Genomic DNA, 27,929 nt, shown 5'->3' on the forward strand with positions numbered 1-27,929 from the left:
ACAAACTGTAAAATCAGTAATAATTGATTTACAACAAATGATAAGTACGTTGATAATCAACAAATAACATAAAAAATGGGTACAAAACACCGAGAAAAGAAAACTCGCTATAAAAAGACCCATCCAAAATTTTTTTTATGCAAAAGCTCTTACTTTTAAGTGAATTTTGGTGGAGAATTGTTCGATTTTTCTTTGAATATTTGATTTCCCTTATTACTATTATCGTTAATATTAAAATGATATTTGAATGTAAGCATAACAATTTTTCTTAATTCTGAAGGAATGCGCAACAGTTCCCAGAAAGAAAAAAAAACAATCCAGAAACGTAAATTTTTGTTACATACTAGACTAACCTGTTAAGCTGTGAAAAAAACCTATCGTTTATTTGAGAATATAGGTTGCTACTCAATATACTTTACAGGGAACAAAGAAGACAAGACTTTTCTATTAATTTTGTTTTTATATGCAATTTCTGTAGAAACGTTTTATAAAAGGTCATCCGAGATTGTTGTTGTTGAAAATGTTGTGTTTTCTATTGTAATCCGGCTAGGCTATACAGATTCAAATACGATAATAACTCAAGGTGTTTCAATATAATCATTGATATCGGTGCGAAGATGTGAGGTATTAACCAGTCTCATCATATCACATTTTATGTGGTTTAAAGGAGATCAAACGTTTGAACAGGGTCAAAGATTTATTGTTAAACATAGACTAAAAGTATCATAGCGTGTCAGGTTAAAAGACCGTCAAAAATTATCTTAGCTTAGGAACACTTGTTTATCGTTATGTAACTTATACGAACATATGATTGATTGATGTTGTCTTATGCCACTTTTGACAAATTAAGTGATATTGTGATATTTGTTAGAAGTGCCAGAGAGAACTGGAAAACCGGATATTCTAGTCAATTATGATCCGGGTCGATAGCAGATTGACATGAACGGCATTCGAGCTCATGACCCTAGTATTGATAAACTACTCAGACCTCTCGCCCAATGAGCCAATTGGTCATTTTAAATACAATATTTAGCTGGATTTTTATGTTAAAGTTTCTCTATTGTTTTCGTTTAAGGTTTAGTCGTTTTAGGTCTTAATCCATCATACGATTTTCAAATACAATTTTTGCAGAATGTGTGCCCTCAAGATGATTCGACGTGTAGATGTTATGATTAGTCCTGTATAGACGGTGTTGTAGAAAAATGTAAGTGTGATGTATTTTTTAGATCGATTATTCCTGTGAAACACTTCCTTTAAAACTGTTTTTTTTTAATATCTTAAGATCGTTAATAAAACTACTCATCACTAGCAAATACAAATGACGTAGAAATAGCAATTTTAGATCACCGGTCGGTCTTCTTTTTTTTCAGAAAATTCAAGGATTTAAACAATTCAAATAATTACATTTACGGACAGAATCCGTCTGGATTGAACATTTTCAACCTTGGACAATGGTGTAACAGCACAAAATAATGGCAAACAATAAACACCATTTGCAAAGGGCGTGACTTACCTTATCTTTATGAATACAAAATCACCAAAGACACAAAGTGCAAATATTACTGAAAAAACAGTTCCTTAAAGGTCATACTTAGTACTTAACAGTTTACAAAACTTTTAACTTTTGAAATACTCAGGCTTTTCTACCTCAGGAATAGACTATCTCTGCTGTATTTGGCAAAACTTTCACGAAACTTTGGTCCTCAATGCCCTGCAACTTAGTACTTTATTCGATCTTTTTAACACTTTTGGGATTCGAGCGTCACTAATGAGTCTCTTCAATGCAGCGATAAAATCCCTCAGCCGGAAGCGTACATTCTAATCTTGTGAACATTTGAAACAATAGATGCTATCCCATACTTATCCCGCATACAATCGAAACTCTTACATTCTTATCGTGGGAATCATCGCCGCGATATTTTTTTTTGCGCTAAGGTGGCGTAAAGCAAACATCAATCAATCAATCAATTATAGAAACGATCTAAACTCTATGATGTATTGTACATTCTTATCGTGGAAACAATCGAAACTCTACATTTTCATCGTCGAAACAATATAGGGATATTGCATGAATATTGGGGAATATTGTCCCGAGTAAAATTTTTATTGCACGAGTTTGCGAGTGCAATATATGTTCTACGAGGGACAATATTCACCAATATTCAGGCACTAACCCTTTTATTGTATAGCAATATAATATTTGAAAGTAAAAATTGGTTTAAACTAAGATTTTGTCGTTGATGACATCATGAATTTTGAAGATTTATTGCACTGGTGAATATTGTAATTTTCGAATTGACTTTAGTGATTTGTAAAGGTATTACCAGATGAATTTGAACATTCCTGTACGAGAATCAGATACTCAAATATATACCAATGTTTTTATTAACATGGTAGGCAAATGAGTTACGAGTCCTTATGGCTTATATAATGTGATATCATATACCAATTAATAAACTTTTAGATATATAAGTGTCACCATTTTCTCAATAGATAACCTGATTATTTATAATTGAATGATAAAAAGGCCAAATAAAGAACGAAGTTGAAGAGCTTTGAGGACCAAAATTCCTAAAAGTTTTGTCAAATCCAGCTAAGATAATCTATGCCTGAGGTAGAAAAGCCTTAGTATTATACCAGCAGTGGCATCGACCCAGTGGTTGTAAATAAACTCACCATAGAAACCAGGACTAAATTTGTATATACGCTAGACGTGCGTTTCGTCTACAAAAGACTCATCAGTGAAGCTCGAATCCAAAAAAGTTAAAAAGGCCAATGAAGTACGAAGTTGAAGTGCATTGAGGACCAAAATTCCTAAAAGTTTTGCCAAATCCAGCTAAGGTAATCTATTCCTGAGGTAGAAAAGCCTTAGTATTTCAAAAATTCAAAATTTTGTAAACAGTTTATTTATAAATATAACCATATCAATGATAATTCATGTCAGCACAAAAAGTGCTGACTACTGGGCTGGTGATACCGTCGGTAAAATAAATCTCCACCAGCAGTGGCATCGACACAGTGATTGTAAATAAACTCATCATAGATACCTGGACTAAATTTTGTATATACGCCGGACACGCGTTTCGTCTACAAAAGACTCATCAGTGACGCTCGAATCCAAAAAAGTTAAAAAGGCCAAATAAAGTACGAAGTTGAAGAGCATTGAGGACCAAAATTCATAAAAGTTTTGCCAAATCCAGCTAAGGTAATCTATGCCTGAGGTAGAAAAGCCTTAGTATTTCAAAAATTCTAAATTTTGTAAACAGTTAATTTAGAAATATAACCATATCAATGATAATTCATGTCAGCACAAAAAGTGCTGAATGATTTGGTCTTTAAATAGCTGTGAGGAAACAACTTGTATTTAGTGGACAGTTATTGGGCCAAAGATTGAGCTGACTATTTTCCTTATTTTTGTAATTTAACTCTTTACTTTATCCTTCAATCAGTCACTATAAATGTATGTAACATGTAAACACATACAGTTTTTCTTTACTTGTACAAAAAAAGTCTACGATTTCTCAAATATCATGTTGAACAAACGGTTATATGACTATTTCTTATTGAATAAAACATCATATGTCTGTTTTTTTAAATTTATTTGTAAACGCTACAAAACAGGAACACAGCTCGGCGAGCCTCGCTTTTTGTGCTGTTTTTAAATCCCGTACACATGAATTTTATATTTTCAGCAACATACATATAGTGTATGTACACTTACGTCGGATAGTAATTGAGCATAAATAAAGACAACAGTAGTACATTCGATTGAGAGAAAACAAATCCGGCATAAGATAGAGGAAATATATAACTACACTTATATTGGACAGAAATTGACGATTTATCACCGGATCAATGTTGGTCGTGGAATTTATAACTACCCTTTTGGAGCAAATGCTTTCAATTCTTTTTTTTTTAATATTTGTTTTAAAATTTGCTGAGTGCCTTTATATTGTAGATTAGTGTTTGAAGACTATTTGTATCCCTCTGACTTTTAAACGGGATAACAAAAGTGCCATTTTCATCAAGCAACGTAATGTTGTGAATTTGGTCCATTGTACGGGTATAAGTTTAATTTACTAAAGGCAACAGTAGAATACCGGTGTTCAAAAGTCATAAATCGATTGAGAAAAAACAAAACAATTTCGGATTACAAGCTAAAACCGAGGGAAACACATCAATTATAAGAGGAAAACAAGGGAATAAACAGGACCACTAAAGTGCAACAAAAACAAACACTAACACACATAGAAACGAACTATTTGATACTATCTACCATATTCCTGACAGAACATTTGATGACAAAATGTTGGGTTGAACCTGATTAAATGGCTAATCAAATCTCGTTCTGACAATGTTAAAAATATGTCTCAAATAACAACACTTTGTCACAGAATACACTACACATATACGCAAAAACTTTAATCACAGATAAATAAACAAACAAATAATGTAAACATCATGATCAGCACAACATGATGGTAACCGCAGAACAATAACACACATATCTCATCAACGACAGACACCACAGAATATCACAAACAGTGACGCTACTAATGGTAAGTCGATAACTTGTTGTTTAAAATCACCATCACCACTCACATGGATATGTAAATAAATAACATATGCCATAAGAACATGAAGAACATTAGTTTACTAGCGACCAAGAAATTAAAATTTCAAATACCAGATATCAATTCACGAATTTCTAATCTATAATCTGTATAAATGTTATATTTCCTACAGGAATAATAATTTTAGCTGGAATATAACAGTAAACGGAACAAATTCTGTACAGTTAGTTGTGTATTTGCTGGATGTTGACCAAAATGATAATTGTTCTTATTACCGGTTACATATAACTACAAATGGTTAGTTGTTACTGAGTATGACCGTAACGTTATTGTATGTTTACTTGAATATTTTGACAAATATATATTGTACATTTCATATGATTCAAAACTAAATCATAAACGGTTATACGCAATGTCTTGACATAAAAGTCCAGTATAGTACATACGTGCCGTTGTTTGAATATTTGATTGTAAGTAGTATTGGCGACCACTGAACATTCTAACGTCTGTCTGGAAACAGCCTCTTACCCTTTGAGAATATCAGAAAACAACTTTTTTGGATCGCCATTACTCGAAATGGCTGTGTCTTTACTTTTTCAAGAAAGTAATTGGTATTTGTAAAAGTGTCGAGTGGGTTCTATACTAAATTCGTATACTCCACAAAAAGAATATCTGAAGCGGTATAATAAAACGGTACATGCATGTCAAATGACAAATATATATTTAGATTTTGAAAATGATTGGAGAAATCCAATGTTTGTCAAAGGTAATGAAGTAAACGGTGTAAAATTGCTTAATTTTAAAGCTTATGTTATTAATTTTGTTTTTAGATTCCAGTACAGTATTATGTGATCGTAGAGAATGGGACAGGAAACAGATTGTTGGTGAATCTATAAGCATTACCTTTAAAACTGATTCAAAGAATAGAAGAGCTGGATTTCTGATTGGGTATAAATCTGTACTTGTAACAACCACCACTGATGTCATAACGGATGCCACTACAGCACAAGTAACTATCCCACCTCAATACTGGGATTATTGGTGGCCAGGAAACAAGCCGCTTACAGATTATTACTATTATGACTATGGGTTCAATCCAAACGTCGTAGTGGACCCATTTCCTACATTTTTTGTACATTCCCTATAATAGCCCCGGTTACAACAACGCCAACAAATAAGACATTTTTTTTTACATAAGATTAGTTGGGAATGTTGATATTGCAAGTCGTCCGGGAATAAAATCAGTTCATTAGTCTGTACTTTGGTTCTGTCGTGATATCATTTATCAAATTAATTTCTTAAAATCTACTTCGATACATTTAGATATTATAACGGAAGTATTTAACGGTTTTAACTCTGTGTGTCTTGCAAAGTTGACCGCTCATTTAACTGTTCTAGTTTAGAGATATAGCTCTTTAAGTATCAAAAATTATACAAATTCTTGGTAAATCAAGTAAAGCACATATTGTCCACAAAAGAATAAATAAAAGTGCTCTTTTCATACTACACGTACAAACAAAACACCAAGTTCATAAATATCGTACGCTCAGTGTAAAATATCGACACATATAATGCCTACCCATGTTTAAATCAACATACTAGTATAGCATGACATGAAGGAATTATATCTCAATCATTTCTACTTCGATGAAGCGTGTAAAACTCTGTTGATATTTGATTCTTCAGGAAAAAAACAAAATGTCTAAGATTAGATTTTTTTTCAACACGAGAACGCATGTGAGGATAATGTAATCAAAAATTTAAAACGCAACCTTAACCACAGGTTGAAAGGACATTTATAAAACAAAAAGATGACAACCGATTGTTTTATGGTTCCAACTTAAAAGTTTTTTTTTTTTGATAGACTTAAGACAAAAATGTGCATTTCAAATAAAGTATCCTAAGTCTAACCACTGCAATATCTTATAAAATTGAGAATTGAAATGGGGAACGTGTCAAAGAGACAACAACCCGACTAAAGAGCAGAAATCAGCTTTTACTACTGTTGCCTGATCTGTGATAATTTCATATTAAACAATGTGATCGACTTTATTCGGAGTTTTGCAGTTTCAACTGGCTGTTCATCATAATATCTTTAAAGTTATTACCTATTTTAATTTGAACATATACATGTTGCTTATGACTTCAATATTTTGCAATTATGTGTAGAATGATGATCTTGAAAATATCAAACCCTATTAATGTGTATTTAACGAAATGTGTTGCCATGGTATAAATTTGCTTTTGAGGCTAATGTTACAAAATGGCTGTTGGAATTGGTTACTTGGAAATTATTTTCGGAGAAATTACGGATATCATATTTGGAAATGTTTTTGATTCCAGCTCGAATGCATATAACATCTTTTGATAAATAAAACAGGATTTAATATCAAAGATTTTGCTTATTTTCAAATGGTATTTGATTGAATGACCCTTTATCTTATTAAAACGAACGCGTTACTTAAATCACATTTATCATTAAAAAATGTGTATATAAATATCTATATATTCTGTAATGTACTTAAAAAAGGAGAAAATTTATAAACATATACAATAATCATTGAAATCAGATGAAAGTAAACAAAGAACACTGCGTTTAAACTTTTATTGTCTATAATATAGCATTTCAATTAGTCTTAGTATACCATGTGGTTGCATTCGGAACTAACATAGAGTTGCATTTATCTTGGGTACAACAGAAGTGACAAGAATGGGCATCCAGATTTTTAACAACACCATAATGTTTACAATAATCAAGACCAGCTGACTCTGTTATCCATTTGTTTTCACATGTAGCTAAATCAACGCATCTGAAACAAAATCTATCATATACAATGCATTTAACTCTACAATATATTTAATTAATTTCGGCCGCATGTCCGATATATTAACGTAACTAAATCAAACAGGTGTAAATACCACTAATTCGGTCCCGGCCAGAAAGCACATACCAGAAAGTAGTACATATTTAACACAAAATCGTTCCTACGCATGACTGTAACTTAAGAAATATGTAGAATATTAAGGTATTTTTGGTATCAAATGAAAGCTGAAGGACTGGTGATCACTGTAGAACACTTTTGGACTTTTAATTTTGAATATTAAAAAAAACTGCACTAAATTTTAAAAAGAGGGTACATTTTGTCTATTTGTTAAATCTGAAGTACCTGTTTTGGTACATCCGAGGTTCCGGAAACCAGTTCTTTCTTATATGCCATTAAATTTTGTTAATTTTTTCAGTACAAGACACCATAAAGTGATGCTTTGAAATGCAATGATTGCCACTTTTTTTTTAACTTAAAACAAACGAGATGTGCCTGCTTGAAAGGGAGGAATTTAACATAGAAAGCAATGGGACCATTAATTAGTGGTGTACTTCCTATTACAGAAAATCATCAGAAATCCAATTTTTAGAAGTTGTACCTATTCCAATGAAAATAAGTCAAATTTAATTTTAGTAATCATGTTTAATCATCTTTGTTTGGTGAACTATCCTATTTATGGGAAATTTAAGCTCTTAAATTGGCATACTCAAGTATTTTAGCCTTTTATGGTCATACAACATGCATGCAGTTAAGACTTCACTCCAAGTTCTTATTTTTGAATTTTTTGTGATTGAAATCGACAAAACAGGTATTTTATGACTTTTATATGGTACAAAATAGCTCTTGAACAAAATAATTCTATGATTTTTCAAGTTTTATTGTGTTTCTTATGGTAGTCTTTTACAATCTAGGCAAAAGTATACACTCATATAAGAATTCTAAAATCTCACTGTACATGCAATTTTGAACCAGTTTAGCAAGTTATCTAGCTAAGGGACATATAAATTGCTCTTAATAACCTATGTTTTAGCACAGAATTATAGTTTATTCCAAGAATAAGCCTTTTTCCAATTAAAAGAAAAAAGGGGGGGACAATTTTCTCATTTATGTCTTAAGTTTGGACTAATGTATTTTTATTTGATGAAGAACCTCTGATAAAAATATGACTATTGGTAAGCACATAGCTTTCCTAATAGAAATTAATAAATAAAACAATGATATTGAGAATAAAAAAAGTATATTGGCCATTGGTAATATACATATGCAGTTTTCTTTCAATAACCATTATGTTACTACCAGTCCAATTTGAGATTAAAATTAGTAAAAAAAGTATTTGGACTAAAGCTTTATATGTTTTTTATTGCTAGAAATAGATCACGGAATGAAATAAAGTAATGCTCAAGTCAATATAGCAAGTTTGGTTCTGTTATAGGTGTAACATCACTAATTCGGGCCCGGCCAGAAAGCACATACCAGAAAGTAGTACATAATTTAACACAAAATAGTTCCTACGCATGAGTGTAACTTAAGAAATATGTAGAATGTTTAGGTATTTTTGGTATCAAATGAAAGCTGAAGGACTGGTGATCACTGTAGAACACTTTTGGACTTTTAAATTTGAATATTAAAAAAACTGCATCAAATTTTAAAAAGAGGGTACATTTTGTCTGTTTGTCAAATCTAAAGTACCTGTTTTGGTACATCCGAAGTTCCGGGAACCAGTTCTTTCTTATATGCCATTAAAGGTATGTTAATTTTTTCAGTACAAGACACCATAAAGTATTGCTTTGAAATGCAATGATTGCCACTTTTTTTTAACTTAAAATAAACGAGGTGTGCCTGCTTGAAACGAAGGAATTTAAAATAGAAAGCAATGGGACCATTAATTAGTGGTGTACTTCCATCAACAAAGCCAATTGCATCAATTTATATTGATTAAGGTAGATGGGGTGTCTAAATTAAAATCCATAGCATTTTTTTTAATAATTTGCCAAAATGTAGTTTATATTATGCTTTTTAAGAAAAAATAATAAAAAAGAATGGGTCATGGGGCTTATTTTCACGCTACACAGTGCTCAAAATTGACGACAGAATTTGTATAGATTATGCATGGAAAAACAAAGTTTCTGCAATCAAGCAAAAACTACACCATAGAATATTGAAATAACATTTGAGAAGATAACTTTTATAGTATGCTTTCAGTTAAGAAAAAGAAAAAAATGGGGTCACCGGATCCGTTTTCTTGCTACATAAAATAATAGGTAAATTCCAAACACATTCTATTGTAAAAGTACCTTTTCTGAATTATCTGCCCTTGCATTTGAGTTGACTCCCTTTATGTGGCAAAGTTTGAAAAAATTCAATCAAACAAAAGTTTTCTGTTTTTTGTAAAATACAACCATAAATATGATAAAACATGTCATTTTCTATATTGAAATGAAAGTTCTAACACATGAATTTCCTACTACTCTCAAAATTTGCACAATCTATTAAACATCTAGACCTTGTTTTCTGATATTTCCAAATCCAACATGGAGGAAGACACCCATCTACCTTAAGCAACGTTAAAGTAATAATATATAAATTGATAACAGATAAAGGTTGTTTGATGTCATGTTTTGGATTTTTGTCAGATTTTCGGAATCCTCTGGTTTTATCCTTTGAATGCCTTAAAAAATTTGGTCCATTGACACCAATTTCTCTTCTTATAAATCTTTTACATGTATAATTATAAATCATCTGTAAAAGTCGTATAACATCCTTGTTATTTTTAATAGTTTTTGAGCACGTCAATGATAAAGATATGAAAATCAAGAGAGAACACTTTCCCGCCAAAATTTCAATGGCTAATATCTCGAAAACAAACACATTTAACTATATATTTGTTTTGCTCGTTTGGTTCCCTTAATACTCCCCTATCAATATATAACTAGTGGTATGAAAAGCTATTTTAAGATTGAGTAGCGAACCATTTTAAAACAACAAGGCTTAAAATGTTCTTCTTGTTATTTATTAAAATAAAATAATAGTAATAAATTTGCCGTCTATATGCATGAAAACTTCTTTTAAAGACTGTTTATGAGGTCTTTACACTTGGCCTATTGGAGGTGTGTTGATTGATTCGTCGAATTATTAGTTAGTTACAATTGCCTAAGAATTTGCTTCCAGAACCTGTTTTTTGATCGGTACATACTGAGTGACGTTAATCATACAGGAACTACCGAGTTTGATATGTTACCATATAGAAACAAAATCAGTAAAATGTGTGTAATTCACAAAGGCGTTCAGAGATTATAACTTGGATTATTCCATATTTTAATTATGAAAAAAAAAACATATTCTTTTATCCTTTTTATGAATATATATAAACAAAACAAAAAGAAACATCAATAAAAAAAATAGAAACGCAAATCTTTATTGAGAAGATATATGCAGTTATCTCAATTCATGGAAGACTGCTTGATTCATTTACTTGTGCAGGAGCTGAATAAAATCATATCGAATCATAAACAAAAAGTGGAATCACAAAAATACGGAACTCCGAGGAAAAACTCAAAAAAGAAAGTCTATAATCAAATGGCAATATAAAAAGCTCAAACACATCTAACGAATGGATAACAACTGTCATATTCTTAACTTTATACAGGCATTTTCTTATGTAGAAATTGGTGGATTGAATCTGGTATTCTAGCAAGCAAAACCTCGCACTAAACGACATTCTTATCAAATCCCACGCGAGAACCAAAAAAACCAAGACGCAATAGGTTAAAATGTCAAAAATAGTGGTACAGCAGTCACCTTTGTGTTATCATCTCAATCACATTCTAAGCAAACAAATGTAACAAAGAAGCACACAAAGCATAAATTAAATTTAACAAACTCACTCATTGATTTTTTTATTATACGATTGTATGTAAAATTCACCCATTAAGTATTGAAAAATTTTATGTTCTGGGACCGAATCCTTACACTGACAGACACAGGGTTAGATTAACATAAAATCGCGCGTTTGACGTCACACAAGTAGATAGGAATCATTTTTTTCGTTCAAAGTATGAACAAAATATAGTCTGTAGTTATATAGGTCATATCCTCAACAGAATCTAAATTAGAAGTTTTCCTTGTCCCTCTTGCATCTCGTCAATATGCTTAATGTGAATTTATTCTTTAAAACAGCAACGTTAATATGTATCAAAGAAACACGAAAAGACAAAGGATTGATGGAAAGGTGAACCATAATTAAATAAATTTTCAGTTGTAATACAATTCGCTCTTTTTTTATTTTAATTTTTTTTTTTTATCATAAATGAAATAATTTCATACATGAACCTTAGATGAATTTGTTTATTTCTAGGTACTTTTTGGTCATATATCTCTTTAACTGTTTTTATACATCCTTGGCTTTCAAATATTCAGCTTTGTGTGTTCCAAATAAATACAAAACCAGTAAAGCGCCTTGGAATCATGCAATTTAAAACTGATTGTTTTCATTTTTTAGATAATGCACCCAAACACCAACGATGGAGTTACGTACCAAACGTACCTGGTGCGAACAAGTAATTTTCGAAACCTTACAAAATAATCATTTATAGGTAAATAATAAACCTTTTGAAAACATCCACATTGCCCAGGGCATCTTGTACGATGTCTGTCATGCAGTAATCTACTCCAGTTTTACAGGTGTGTGGTAAATCTTTTCCAATTTGCCCACTGCTGCATGGTACTTGGATAGTCATTTCTCCACATATATGACAAGTCCTTGTACCTAAATTAAAGAAATATTGTGAAATGAATTTGAGTACCGCTTTCAAATAAACAAAATGTCATTGACAAATGTACAATATGAACTTAAACTAACAGTTTCGCCAGAAATTAATTGGGTACTGAATGTCAGAATGAACATTATTTTGTGTGATTTGAATAACAAGTTGTATTTGTCTTCTAGACAGATACATGACCCAAATGTTTCGTGTTATACATATTCAAAATAGTTGATTCGGGATAAATTCTAGTATGTATCAGTAAATAGTAAAATAACAAAATATCGAACTCCAAAGAAAGTTCAATGAAATGGCAAAATAAAAAGCTTAAATACATCAAATGAATGGAAAATAACTGTCACATTGCTGAATTGGTATAGGCGTTTCTTAGAATAAACATAGAAAATGCAGATTTAAACCAGATTTTATAATAAAAGGAATCAAACCTCATAAATGATACAATAGTTTCAAATAAATATACTCTTGTATAGAAACGTTATGCATATGGAAAATATTCTATCTTAAAAACTTGAAGAGTCATCGGACCATGTTGTACATCATGCTGACAATGTGTTGTACAACTTACTTAACAATTAAACGAAAAACTGGTTCTGATTGCGCAGTGGCTAACTTAAAGTGAAAATTAGTATACGGATATTAGGACGATACCATAAAAATGTGATATGAAAATGAACCATGATTGTACTTATTTCACCCCGGGCCAGTCAGTCTTTGTTTGAATATCGAAACAGCAAAACGTGCAAGTTTTAGGTGTGGTTTGTGTTATTTAGGTGTTAGTATTCTATGTTTTGTCTTGTGTACTATTTTTTTGTCTGTCGTTCTTCTTCTTTTCTAGCCATGCCGTTGTCTGTTTGAACGTACCTCCGATATCTTTCGCTCCTCTTAAAACAGTTGTGTCATGTTCCCGATTGTGACATTTTATTTGAGTTAGATTCGCATGGCGGGTGATCCGCTAATGACAGTTTATACCGTATAGCGGGTTATTTTCGCGAGTGTTAAATTTTGCGACTATCATCGAATAAGGTATGCAGGTAACGATATTTACCTTGATTATTTAGGGGAAATTCAGTCACTGAAACAAAAACAATACTTCAAAATATCTGTTTTATTATTAACTTTGATATAAAATCTCTCATGAGATCTAAAGAAAAATGTTTAACCCCGCTGTATCTTTGAACCTGTTCCAAGTCAGGAGCGTCTGGTCTTTGTAAGTCTTGTATGTTTTATAATTTTAGTTCATTTATATGTTTTTGAGTCTTGTATGCCGTCCAATTTTACTGAACTAGTATACATTTTATTTTGTAGACAGCTTCGGACCACGTCCAGGTGCGGGATTTTTCATTGGTGGCCTTCGGCTGTTATTTGCCTTTGACATATTCCCCGTTTCAATTCATTTTTTTTTATCTCCATCTAAGTCACAATTTGTAAAAGGTTAACATGACCATATATAGAGACAATATAAAAATATCTTTGTTTTGCTATTGGAAAAAAATATGTCTTTGGAACCTGTATTTTGATAGAACAAAACTAAGTGCGCATATTTAGGATTCAGGAATGGAATGGCTTGGTTCCTTGATTTCAATCTAATAATAGCAACCAATAATGATACAATAAAGTACAGATGACATGATGTGAAATTTATTTGAGAATGGAACATGTGGAAATGGGAAATGTTTTAAAAGAGAAAACAACCCTAACAAAGTGCAGAAAACAGCCGAAGGCCCCCAATGGGTCTTCAACACTTCGAGAAAATCCCACACCCGGAGGCGTGCTTCAGTTAGCCCCATAAAAAAATATGTACTAGTTCAGTGATAATGTCATACTAAACTCTAATATTTAGATAAATTAAAATTTGAAATCATACAAGACAAACAATTAACTTATATGAACGTTTTTATTATTTCCTCTTGTGTTAAAAGTTTCTACATACCTAATGTGGCAGCAGTCGTATGCTTCTGGTTGTAGTCGGTTACTGTAAAACAATCATTTACGAATTACAAAAGTCGAATTCAACAAACAATAATTAGATTTATTTAATGTAAAAATATTTACTTTTGTGATTTTGTAGTTACGCCAATTGCAATATGAATGACATATTATATATACACTGAATACTATGCACCTGTCTTATGTCAGGAATCTAATGTTTAGTAGTTGTCGTATGTTGATGTGGTTCAAATGTGTTTCTCGTTGCTCAATATACATAGATCTGACCGTTGTTTTTCCCGTTTGAATGGTTGTACACATGTCAATTTTGTGGTTCTTTATAGCTTGTTGTTCGGTGTGAGCCAAGACTCGGTGTTGAAGACCGTACTTTGACCTATAATGGTTTACTTTTGTAAATTGTGACTTGAATAGAGAGTTGTCTCATTGGCACTCATATAACACCTTAATATATTTATAAAAGGGAATTGTTAAAAAAATACTTTTGGAGTATAAATTGTTATCAAACATCTTTTGTCTGCTTATTGTGGACAAGTTTTGTATATCATTTTTGTTTTCTTACTTAACAAACGATATTTTTGTATCTTTATGAAATAAAATGCACAAATATGTATGTAGTTTTGTATCAAAATCACGTTTACATGGAAATAGATCGCTGCATTACACGTCAATAGATCAGCTTGAAATCAAAACTTTACAAAGTTTGAACAATTAAAATCATAAAAAATGGCCTCAATAGCATGAACCAGCACTTTTAAACTAATCAAAGTACCGATTTCCAATAAAAATAAAATATTGATGAACTATTGTCTTCTGTATTTTCGAAGAATTTATATTGGGATCATCATAGAATTGTTATTAACGTAACACCATGACAAAATGGAATAATTTAAAAAAAGAAACAGATTAGAAATATAACATAAAGTAATATAATTCCGTTCAAAGTTCTTATAACATATATTTAATCCTTATACATTGCTGTTATTGATAACTGGATAAACTTGATTTAAAACCATTGATACCATTCTTCATTATGTTATAGAATTTTGATTTTTTTGAAATTGAAAATGGTAAAAACTATGACTTCATGTTCATTACAAAATTACATTATTAGAAAAGTATATTTTGAAAAACTATGAAAAAGACCCTATGTAATTTTTTGTCTTTTAAGGAGGCTCGCGGGTACACAAATTTCAGCAAAAAATTAAACATCTGAATTTCATTACAAATGTTATTTATTACACTAATAATAATTATTACTTTATGATATGGTACAAAAATCAACCGAAAAAAATCAATTTGGTTTGGTCTAAGGTGACTTTTTAAATGTTTATATCATTAAAAAAGCTCCAAATTATCTCCTTTTGGTGCAAAAATGCTATTTTTTGGCATTAAAATTGAAATATTTTTTTTAACTCATCAGTAACCTATATTTTTTATTGTTGTTTTCAAATAAGCTGTACATAAACTAAATATGTAAAATTTAATCGATTTCTGTAATTTAGTTCTTTTTTTATTTCGATAATACCTCCATTTCTCCTATTAGTTCAACAGAAAAAAGGGACATTAACAAAAATGTATGCTTCTTTCGGAGGCAGATTGTGAGCTTAGATGAACGGTGACCTCATGTTCTTATTTCATTTTTCTATTAAGTATATGATAAAGATCATTTATAAAAAAAATAACGCAAAATCCTATTTTATATTTTTTTTTATTTATACCCGCGAGCCCCCTTAAATTAGTAATTTGAATTTTGTCTTCATAAAACGATGCAATTAAAATAAATGTCTCCCGCAAAGCGATCGGAAAGAGTAGCATTACCCACTTATATAAATCATCAAAATCTGAAATTCAAGGGAATTATAAGAAATTTCATTATCGCGCAATTTAAAAATTGGGAAAATATATTTTTAAACCACTTGATCAACGGAACAAGCAAAAATAAACAGAAAACTCGCCATGCGTTTTTTTGAAAAAATATAAACGATCGGATCAGCAATAGTTCTATATCTTATTTTCTTTCATTTTGTTTTAGCTTTTGGAAAAACTTGTGCAGTGAGTATGCATTTCTGTTCTTAATGGACAATGATGAATGAATGAAAGACAAACGACATTGAAAGATCAGTGCACGTAGCTCAGTACTGATATAAATTAAATATACAAAGGATACTTGTATACTGATATATAACAATATTTCAAGTTAAATTTACGTTTATCCTTATTCATATAATACGTACATGCATTTGATACACATTTTGAGTCGGAACAGTAACACCCACCATGTACTGATAAATCATTGGCTGGACTACACAATTGCCCAATCTGAATTAAACGTTTCAAATGTATGATTAAATGAGCAGAGATAATACAATAAATATCGGGGATCATTTATGAAAACTTTAACTTTAACTTTAACTTACGTTTGTGTTTTTTATTCCAGCTATCCTTACGAACTTGAAATAAAGCATTCACAATTTCCAATTTATGTATATCTTGACTTGTTTACAGTTTACAATGTGGGTCGGATGAGTATAATCTTTCCGACCGACATAATAGCTTGTTATTATCAAAATGTTGGAGAACTGTCTGAGTTAGTATCAAAACATAAGGAGTTTTTATCCAAGTTAACACGATATTTAATTTGTTTTTTTATACCGTTTCCCTTGATGTTTAGAAGATACTTACAAAACAGATTTGGAGCAAAGGTGTTTTGGATTGTAAACTTCAATGTTGATAAGTTTAAGAAACACCGTGAATAAACCGTTGTCGATGTTGACATGCAATCTATATAGTATGTTTTATCTGTCGTACCAACACTCCATTCCTCCAAATGTTTTGATAACTTGTTTTGATAATGTAAATATCATGTTTATTCATCTTGGCCTTATTCGTTTATTGTCTACCAAATTTTGTTTTATAACTGTGCAGTTTAGTTAACACTGATCTAATCATAGATACTGATGGAATAATTATTACTTTTTAGTTGACCTACATAATGATTCCAGAATGATCGTAATATTCCATATTTTATCTCAACTTTCACTGTTTTCTACAAGTTTCCGTTCTACAGTTTTTTAGGAGTTTTCCTTCTAAAGTAATATTTAGATTTCCCTGACAGCTATGTATACCAAAACAAAAATTTGATAAACCAGACATGGTTTGCGCCTGTCCCAAGTCAGGAGTCTCTGGCCTTTGTTAGTCTTGCATTATTTTTAAATTTAGTTTCTTGTGTACAATTTGGAGTTTAGTATGAACTAGTATATATATTTGTTGAGGGCCAGCTAAAGGACGCTTCCGGGTGCGGGAATTTCTCGCTGCATTGAATACCTGTTTGTGACCTTCTGCTGTTGTCTGTTCTATGGTCGGGTTGTTGTCTCGTTGACACATTCCCCATTTCCATTCTCAATTTTATGGTTATACTTTGATTTACAGAAATTTCATTGAGTCTCTGGATTTAAGTTATCTACAGCAAACAAAATGGTAGAGTTATTGAATTTCTGATTACAGTTGATAGAAGAATTCCGGATGAACAAAAGACAAAAGATCTGACTTACATGAGTTTAGTTGACATTCCAATTTGTTTAATATTTCTTGTTAACTTGTGTATAATAAATCTTGTTAAATTCTAAAATTTATTTGCGTCTTGTTTTGGCAACAATTTAGAGGTAATTTATAACCAAATCAGATTATCATCAAATGAGACTTATTGCTTATTTTGATACTAGAAAAACAACAGGTCCAAATAATTGCTTATGTCTGGACCACCGTTGTTTTTCAACCTTGTTATATAGTTTTAATTGTGTTTCCAAATCGTTACATTATTTTAAATGCGATGAACAATGTTTTTGTCGTTTTCTATGTATTTGTTTGGCTTTGCTCATACTGATTTAAAATTGAATGATCCTAGTTATGTTTTGTTTTGTTCTTTCAAATGAAAACCCGATTCAATTGTGAGACTTATTTTCTAATTATAAAAAAAAGATGTCCAATTTTAGGTTACATTTTAATAGAATAATTCCTAAATTTTGATAAATTTCATTAGCTATTTTCAATAGGAGGGCCTCCGTTAAATGATCATCACTAATCACAACAGCTTACATGAAGCTCCATAATTTATTCAAACTTAAGTGAGATACTGCATGAATCGACAGTGCTTTATTTGACCATCTGACAGTTGAACGATTTAATGAGAGGGAAATATACAAATTGAGTTACCTACATGTACATGTTTTTTATATATACAAAAGAAACGATACTCAACTTTGGAATCAAATTTCTCAAAAAGTATTAAATATGAAACAAAATGAGATAGACTATTTTAAAAAGCCTTCATTTGCAATGTATGCACATACGATAATGAAACCTGTCGGAAAGTAACTAAATTCCGTGTAACCGATCATAGGGTGCAAATTATTTTTGTAGAAAGTTAGATAAACACACAACTTTTAAGTTCTAAATTAATTTTCAAATTTGTTTAAAAAATATTCAATATGCTATTCATGTTATGTTCATTTTGTAACATATGGGTTAAAATAATGTTTTTTTTTTAATTGTTAGTAAAAAAAGTGTGTTTTTTAAATCTCAAAAAATGCAAAAGAAATCGTCTCAAATCAATGCTTTAGATATGTAAACAACGCACTGAAAATTTGGAACCTTTTGGATAAGTTTTAAGATTGTTACCGGTTTTTTATAAATTTCACTTTACACATATTGTCTATGATAAATCAATTTATAATGTATTCATTTTAACGATTTCACGTGGGGCCGAACTTTGCCTTACAAATAAACGAAGAAACTGTATGATTTTCAAAAAAGATTTGATGGCAAACATTGTCTTTACCTTTAAATGAGAGGATAACATCATTAGTTGGAACTTCTGTTTGTAAAATTGTCGTTTTATGAAAATTGTGTAAACAAAACAAAATTTCGCCAAATCACGTCATGAAAGCAATTTTTTTTTTAAAACAGATTTGTTTTTAAATGGTCATTATACATTACTACCTTCGATATTGGTCCTACAAAAGGAAAACTTCATCTTTGATATGAAAAAAAATCGTGTATCGTTTCTTTTGTTGACTAGTATATGAATGAACATCTGGAAATGTCTAAAGATAAAACTATTGGAAAGACCTACCTTTATTACCATGCATCGTCCTTCTACATTTTTGTTTGCCTCGAATAACTGACAGAATGGCTGAAACCAAATTATGATCTTAAAACACGTAGAAACTTAAAGTTTTGGGCTTTAATTCTAAACATATTCGTAATAATGAAATAAAGGATGCGAAATGCTCTCTGAACCAACTTATTCTTGAAAACCATATAAAACTGTTCGAATGGTACGAAAAAGATGAACTATATTGATCAATTGCACTTGTCTAATTTCAAATTAAATACTTAATGAACATTTTATTTTGCAATAATATTATGTATGCAAAGCTTAAAATATTTATCACTGAAGGCTTAGAGATCAAAACTCATATTAGCTAATTATTTTCGTAGAAAGAATTAGATTAAAAGATTTATTAACATGTACAATGCATGATATAACTTCTTGATTTTCAATTCATTATTTATCATATAATCCTCCCTTTGCATTGTCAATATTTAATTTTGTAAAGTATTTTTGTCAATTGAGGTAACAAAATTTTCGATAATGATATTCATCAAAAATCGTCACAGTAAGTGGTGTATGCTTGATAAGAACAAAAATAAGGTAAAAGCAAAATGTTTTTTGAAACAGTTGATTAAATGTTCTATGACGACATCAATTAATGGTATAACGTCAAAATGGTGCTTGGAAAACTCTACCAAAATCTTATTAAACTAATTTGAAAAATTAAAATCATGATGCGTAAAAAAATACATAAATTCTGATTAGTTAAATATAATTGAATTCTGATTCGTTAAATATACTTGAGTTCTGATTCGTTAAATTTAGTTTTAACCATTTGAAGCGTCAATTAATGACTTTAACCTGTTTTAAGCCCAAAGGTTTGTTAGTATTCAAAAGTGTATGCCCCATTTCTCACGTCAACCTTACCTCAATCAACATATCAAATTTGTAATAATTTGTTACCTCATATTTATCGCAGTTTGATGCAAGACAGGCGTACGGATAGAATTGTTCTAAAATTTTAAAAGTTAACATATTTGTTAAAAAATAAATTATTAAACGTGTTGTTTTCATTTTTTTTTGTATAGTTTAAATATCTTGATGGTTAAAATATTAATCAAATCTGAAATTGATTTAATAAACTATAATCAAATCGCTGAGTAAATTTGATGTCATTAACAAGCATATATATAACCTTTAAACAACCAGTTAGGAAAACCACAAGGCAAGTAAATAAAGTAAACATACTAATATTGAAAAAAAGCATAACGGTAAATTTTAAAATACTTTCTTTATAATACGTATCTGTAAAATATGTAAAATTTAATAAATAAGACGTGTTTAAAGTTATAATTTATGCATTTTCTTTGATCTATGATGTGTACTGACCATACCGCTTTTTCTTTCTTTTTTTTTCAAACATATAATGAATATATACAAAGAATTAGGAGATAACTGTATTGTATTCTAAGCTCCGACGGCGTCCATTGGTGATTTGATAGTCGCAAATTAAGTTTACTGGCTACGCGTTACAAATCACAAATCACCAATTTATACCGCCGAAACTTAAAATACAATATTGGTGACTCTTTTCTAATGAAAGTGACAAACTACAACGTTAGACATGTATTTAAAATTTGTCATATATACGCGTACGTTTTTAAATTATCGTTTGTCAATTGATGTCATGAAAATTAGTGACGTTATCCAATCAAAATGAACGTTACAAACGATATTGCATTAGAATGATAAGTAACTAAACTGAAATAATTATATTTTGGAGTAACTGCTTTTACGATTCAACCTTGATGAAATAAACAAAACATCCAGTTAATCATTATGTAAGGCAATTAAGTACTTCATTTTGCTTATTGATTACAGTTTAGAATTTTATACGGAGTTCGGTATTTTTGTTATTTTACTTTTTATAAACCAATACAATTTTACAAACTACATCTTATTCTTATTATTTTATTATGAAAGACGATAAAGTGTACAGTTAGTTGTAGTTATCATCGTATTGAAACTGTTTCATTAACGTATATATTTTCAATCAAATAAATGATATATCCATTAAAAAATTAAAAAGAGTTGTGAAATCTACAAAAATTATCACACTGACTCAACCAGATATACAAGAGGGACGAAAGATACCAAAGGGACAGTCAAACTCATAAATCTAAACAAACTGACAACGCCATGGCTAAAAATGAAAAAGACAAACAAACAACAGCACACACGACACAACATAGAAAACTAAAGAATAAACAACACGAACCCCACCAAAAAACTAGGGGTGATCTCAGGTGCTCCGAAAGGGTAAGCAGATCCTGCTCCACATGCGGCACCCATCGTGTTGCTTATGTGATAACATATACATACGTAAAACAGGAACAGCTTTTGTAGGCACAGGTGATGTAACAGTGGGTATTTCTGTTCAAAGAAATCAATAAAAAATAAGTGTGCACATTTATAACGACAATTTACAAATGGGCTCAGCCTCAAAATATAAAAACAATGTATATTTACATACTTGATCAATAAAACTTTGTCAAACAGGATACATTTCTTAATTAACAAAACAAATCGGACTATAAGCTTTATATCTAGTTCATTGTATTTCAATTATATCACCTTATTTGGGGAGTAAAGAATACGAAGTACAGTGCGGATTATTTCTTGCATTTCTTAAAAACTTTCAGAATAACTTTTTAGAGTAGAAATGTTCTACAGTAGGGCTGTCATATTCTGTTCTAAAGAGTGTTAGAACATTTTGTGAGATATTTATATGTTTGCTAAACAACGATTCTTTGCAACGCTCTTAATGATAATACCCCTATGCTAATCATTATGAATTTTGCAGTGGTTTATGATTAATATTTTAATTGTACCAATGTTAAGAACAGTTTTTAGTTTTAAAACGCATCTAACATTCAAATATGCAAATGTCTCTATCGTTACGTAACGATAATTAACAAACAAAATTTCCCATTATTAATTTCGAAAGATTACATTCTTAAATACATAGGAAAGGATAGTTGCTGTAGAAAACCTAGAGCATCATAGATAGAACATTAAACAATATATTCCGAGGCGACATTATCAAAACAAACTATTAAAAGAATAAATTGACTGTGATAACAAATTATAGTTTACATTCTATAAAGGAAAATATTGACCTTGTACTGGTCATTATTTTATGCCTTGAAGAATATTTCATTGAAACTCGACTCACGATCGCTGATAGAAAGAATAATAGAAGTTAGAAAAATTGATTATTGAAAGCTGAAAGCAGTTACCTATACGCTTTTGTTTGCATATTTTTGGTAGTTCTCATTACAAAAATGAATTAGTTTCTTACCAATTCTATCTGCACAGACTTGGGAATCGCAGTAGCAGGGTAAGCGAGCATAATCTAATATAAGAGGCTCGTGACAGCGATGTATACAGTTATCTCCACATTTGTCCCACTGTAATATTTACATAAATAACGGAAAACAGATATGTGAGTAAAATGAAAACAGTGCGTACCTCCTAAAGATATTAGTTTCATGATTTTGTAAGTTGAAGACGGCTTGGTCGATTCTTAAATCTGTAATTTCATGAATATGTTTTAGTTGGATATTTTTAGTGAAAAGAGTGACATTTTCATTTACATAAGGCTATCGTTTAAATGATTTATTCCTGATTGTCCTACAAAACCTTTAGAAATTTTGGTCCTCAATGCTCTTCAACTTTGTACTTGTTCGGCCTTTTTAACTTTTTTTGTATTCGAGCGTCTCTGATAAGTCTTCTGTAGACAAAACCACGTGCACGTCTGGCGGAAATAAAAAAATAATAATCCTGGTATCTTTGATGAGTTTATTTACCAAAGAAATTATTACAAATATGAACCAAAAACAACCACTCAAAACCGACTCGATATTGACCTTGGGAGAGGCATAATTATACAGCATGTATAAAAAGTAAAATTACAAAAACAACGAACTCCGAGGACTTTAAAACGGAAAGACCGTAATCCAATGGCAAAATCATATTTCTGACTTGGTACAGGCATTTTCAGATGTAGAAAATGTTGGATTGAACCTGGTTTCGTATCGCTAAACCTCTCACTAGTACGAGAGTCGTACCCATTGCAATTAAATTGACAAACAAAATGTCACAAATAGGGGTACAACAACAACACGGACTTTACCAAAAACTCGAGATGATTTCAGGTGCTACGGAAGGGGAATCAGATACTGCTACAAATGAGGCACCCGTATAATATTTTTCTCATAGACTTTCACTTTTTTACAGTGAGTTAGTAAAACATGATATACCAGTAGAATCCTAACGATAAAGATGTTTATGGTCATACTATTTTTGAGGCTATTGATTACATACTTTAATAAGCTTTCAATAAGGGGACAACCATTGACTTCAAAACGAAGAAGTATTTTGAAAATGAATAACTTGGCCTGGTATGACATAAAAGCAAATGTTTGCATAAGTCAGGATGAAAAATTTAGTAGTGCTTGATTTAGGATATTATTTATTTTACATAATATAATTTTCCATGTTTGATGATACTTCAATTGTACCTATTTTATGCAAAATATGTAAATGTTTATGATTATTTGTGTATCTTTATTTCATATTTTACAATTTACACTGAATCTTTTTCTGTTAGTATTCCTTCTACGCTATATACAAACAAATAAATTCCTATATCAAAACATTTCCCGGTTGTCCCACATTTAAGCTTCCCAATTGTCCCACAAAATTTCATTACTTTTTCATCTTTAGCTTTTAAATGTTGGACAATCAGGAAGACACCGTTTTTACCATCTAAATGCACAGACAATCTTATCTGTCCTGCATTTGCTACAGTCTCATTTGGATTTATTTTACTTTTCATCGCTTTATAGACTTTCAATGTTTCGTTTTGTTTTGAGCACAATTGACGATGAACAAAATCATTTTAACTATGTACCTTCTTTTTCATAGAATTAACGTCTGAAACAATCTAACTATGATAAGAAATCCACACAATCCATGTATTTTTTTTCTACCACGCTTATGTCATTTTATTAGCTAGAATCACTACTTTTATTGACAAGAGGTAAGCCTTTTTATTTTTTGTAGAAATGAAATATTTTAAACAGAAAATACAATATATAGATATATATGTATATATAATTCGTTTCAACATTAGCCCAACAATTTTAGAACTATACATTTGAGTTAGCACATTTTTTGTTCTTCCCTAGCCGGGATTCGAACGCATGCTACTGAGAGATAGTGGCACCAAATCGTATTGCACTGTTACCGACTTGCTAGACAACTCGACCACCTAGGCTCTTACCATATCTGTATGGTTAATGTCAGGAGTCTATTTGCGCATAAAAACATTAACGTGTTCTGTGTTATAAAATAGAAATGTGCACTTCAACAATGCATCGTATTTACTATTGATAAGTATCTGTAAGACAACAGCACGTTGTCGACGACTAGTTCTATAATACCAATAGGACAATTAGCAAAATGTTACTGTTACAATCTAAAAAATTAGAAGAAATAAACTACCTTACCGAGTAACATTGAGCAATTATCTCACCATTCTGTCGATAAATCTCACAACCCTGTAATTATATATGATAAAGCTTTCCTGCTCTTAACCAACCGTTATCAATATTACCATACTTTTGAAGAAACAGTGTTACTCCTGACAAACAGTTCAAAGTTTTATATATTAAGAGCCAGTCTGTGATAAAACCATGCAAAATGGTCCAAATCCAAAATATTCCAATCAGACTGATATTTTGTATGTTAGATACCTTATATGTAATAACTATTTGTGCAAAATATTTTGAAAAAATATTCAGCCATTATTTGTGTATGCCGAACATTCGATAATTGTCTGACAAATGGCCATTTCAAGCCTATTTTAGGGTATTTTGACCTGATTTTTTTTGTTTTATAGAAAAAATACAGCTTAATGATAACAAATATCTTAACTAACAACTTAAAATGAAAGGAAATTATGATAATTCAAAAAGTTGTGAGATTTCTCAATACCCCTACTAACAGGTTGAAATTGCATGGTTTTGAAAAAGTGCCGATTCAGCAAAATTAGTATATTTTTAAAGGCTTGAATCTTGTAAGATCATGTTTTATTTTCAATAAAATGTAATATTTCATGAAGCTTATATATTTATCTACAAAATGCAAAAAAATGGTGCTCGGAAAATGATACCTTCTTACGAGAAAATAATAATTAAAGATAGACGTGATGGCCATTTTGCCGATTTTTTGATTTTTTTATCTGTTTCATTGGAAACTTTTTAAAAGTATGTAATAGTCAAAATATAAGAAAAATAATGACTGAACTAATGTTTACTGGTTATATTAATTGATTAAACCAAGTTTAACTTAGTTTAAATTATAAAATATACTAAAGGAGTAAACCCGGGAAAACCGCTTTTTTGCATTTTTTGCCCCTAAACTGAGCATTTTTACCATATGTTTGAAATCTTAACTTATTCAAAAGTAAATTACTTTAGTATCTTAAAATGGGCTGTTTTATTTACAATACTATGCACACTCATCAGGTAATATCATCATGAGTTCTTCACAATTTTAGCATTTTATAATAGTCTAGTTTTTAGACGCTTGTTTGTCTAAATTTAAAGTGGCCACAATTGAGTTCAGTCTTAAATTTTTAAAAACATGTTGTATTTGATAATGATTCATAAAACTGTTTAACAGATAAGAGATAGAGACTCAACATGAATGCAACCCCTTGCAATTTAGACAAAAATACTATCATAAAAGTACTTAAAATTCTAAGCACGTCTCCTTCAGATGAAATCGGGGCATTTTCTTTTCTAAAATAGTATGAAAATGTAGACACAATTGTACAAACTGCGCAGCCTTGTACATCCATGTTATATATTTCCAGAAAAGAGGAAGATTTAATAGTTTTGTGAATTTCATAGAGTTGTGCCTCTTACCTAGAAAAGTGCTTTTTTTTGTATATTGTGATAAAGCTTTATTTCAAATATAAAGAGACTACTCCTAGTAGTTCCTGATAAAACTGGAACTGAAATTTTGTGACGCTGACATGAACTAGTTAGTTATCCCTTTGTCAATTCTGGGAGAACAGTGGACATAACAGTAATGTTAAGTTTCCTCCTAGAATGTAATCTCTAGCAATTTGAGGCTTGGGAATAAGACATGTAAAATACAGATGGCCTATTACTACCAGCTGAGACAAACACAAATATTTCAAATTGCAATACAATTTATTTCATAACCACATGTAATAACCAGATACTCCGCAGGGTGCAGCTTTATACGACCGCAGAGGTCGAACCCTGAACAGTTGGGGCAAGTATGGACACAACATTTAAGCTTGATATAGCTCTGAATTTGGATTGTGATTAAATAGTTGACACAACAGAATGAGTGTGGTCTAAGAACTTAAACTTAAAAACTTAAAAAAATTTAATTTGACATTTACCTATTATGGTCCAGTATCCAAAATCTAAATACATGGTTAGATTCAGCATATCATAGAACCCGAATGATACAATGATGCAATCAAATAATGTTCAATTTTAGACCCCATTAGACTTCAATGTGGACCAATTTGATAACCGGGCCCAAATATTAAAAATCTAAATACATGGTTAGGTTCAGCATATTGAAGAACCCCATTTATTCAATTTTGTTGAAATCAAACAAAGTTTAATTTTGGACCCCGATTTGGACCAACTTGAAAACTGGGCCCATAATCAAAAATCTTAGTACATTTTTAGATTCAGCATATCAAAGAACCCCAAGAATTAAATTTTTGTTAAAATCAAAATAAGTTTAATTTTGGACACTTTGAACATTAATTTAAATAAAATTGAGAATGGAAATGGGGAATGTGCCGACCATAGAAAAAAACAACAACAGAAGGTCACCAACAGGTCCTCAATGTAGCGAACCAATTTGAAAACAGGACCAAAAATTAAGAATCTAAATTCACTATTAAATTTGGCATATCAAAGAACCCAAATAATTCATTTTTTGATGAAATCAAACAGTTTAATTTTGGACCCTTCTAGGCCCCTAATTCCTAAACTGTTAGAACCAAAACTCCCAAAATCAATCCCAACCTTTCTTTTATAGTCATAAACCTTGGGTTTAAATTTCATAGATTTCTATTTACTTATACTAAAGTTATAGTGCGAAAACCAAATATCTTTAGATGACGACGACGATGACAACGGCAACGTCATACTAATATACGACCACAAATTTTCATTTTTTGCGGTTGTATAAAAACAAATATACACAGATAAATGGTTAAACTGTTAAGCAGACATACAATTACCCGGCCACGCCCACTTGTATTTTTGTCCATCTGATGAGTTAAGCCTTTTTCAACTGATTTTTATAATTCGTTCTTATGTTTTACTGTTATACCACTGTCCTAGGTTAGGGGGAGGGTTGGGATCCCCCGCTAACATGTTTAATCCCGCTACATTATTTATGTATGTGCCTGTCCCAAGTCAGGAGCCTGTAATTCAGTGGTAGTCGTTTGTTTATGTGTAACATATTTGTTTTTCATTCATTTTTAATATACATAAGGCCTTTAGTTTTCTCATTTGAATTGTTTTACATTGTCTTAGTGGAGCCTTTTATAGCTGACTATGCG

General features: G+C 30.8%; 1 protein-coding gene across 1 annotated transcript in view; it reads right to left on the bottom strand.

The window, feature by feature from the left end:
• Nucleotides 1-7,164: 7,164 nt before the first annotated feature.
• LOC143063290 (uncharacterized) overlaps nt 7,165-27,929 on the bottom strand; it is a 56,419-nt gene continuing 35,654 nt past the window's right edge. Inside the window, exons 9-18 of the mRNA XM_076235347.1 lie at nt 24,814-24,864; nt 22,602-22,710; nt 21,623-21,673; nt 20,204-20,253; nt 19,259-19,318; nt 16,362-16,446; nt 14,111-14,152; nt 13,226-13,252; nt 12,005-12,164; nt 7,165-7,384 (exon numbers count right to left, since the gene is read on the bottom strand). Of these exons, the coding sequence (XP_076091462.1) occupies nt 7,201-7,384; nt 12,005-12,164; nt 13,226-13,252; nt 14,111-14,152; nt 16,362-16,446; nt 19,259-19,318; nt 20,204-20,253; nt 21,623-21,673; nt 22,602-22,710; nt 24,814-24,864 (819 nt within the window). The 3' untranslated portion in view covers nt 7,165-7,200. The remainder of the gene's footprint in view (nt 7,385-12,004; nt 12,165-13,225; nt 13,253-14,110; nt 14,153-16,361; nt 16,447-19,258; nt 19,319-20,203; nt 20,254-21,622; nt 21,674-22,601; nt 22,711-24,813; nt 24,865-27,929) is intronic.

This window comes from Mytilus galloprovincialis, chromosome 2, assembly GCF_965363235.1.
Source record: "Mytilus galloprovincialis chromosome 2, xbMytGall1.hap1.1, whole genome shotgun sequence".
NCBI classification, from domain to species: Eukaryota; Metazoa; Mollusca; class Bivalvia; order Mytilida; family Mytilidae; genus Mytilus; species Mytilus galloprovincialis.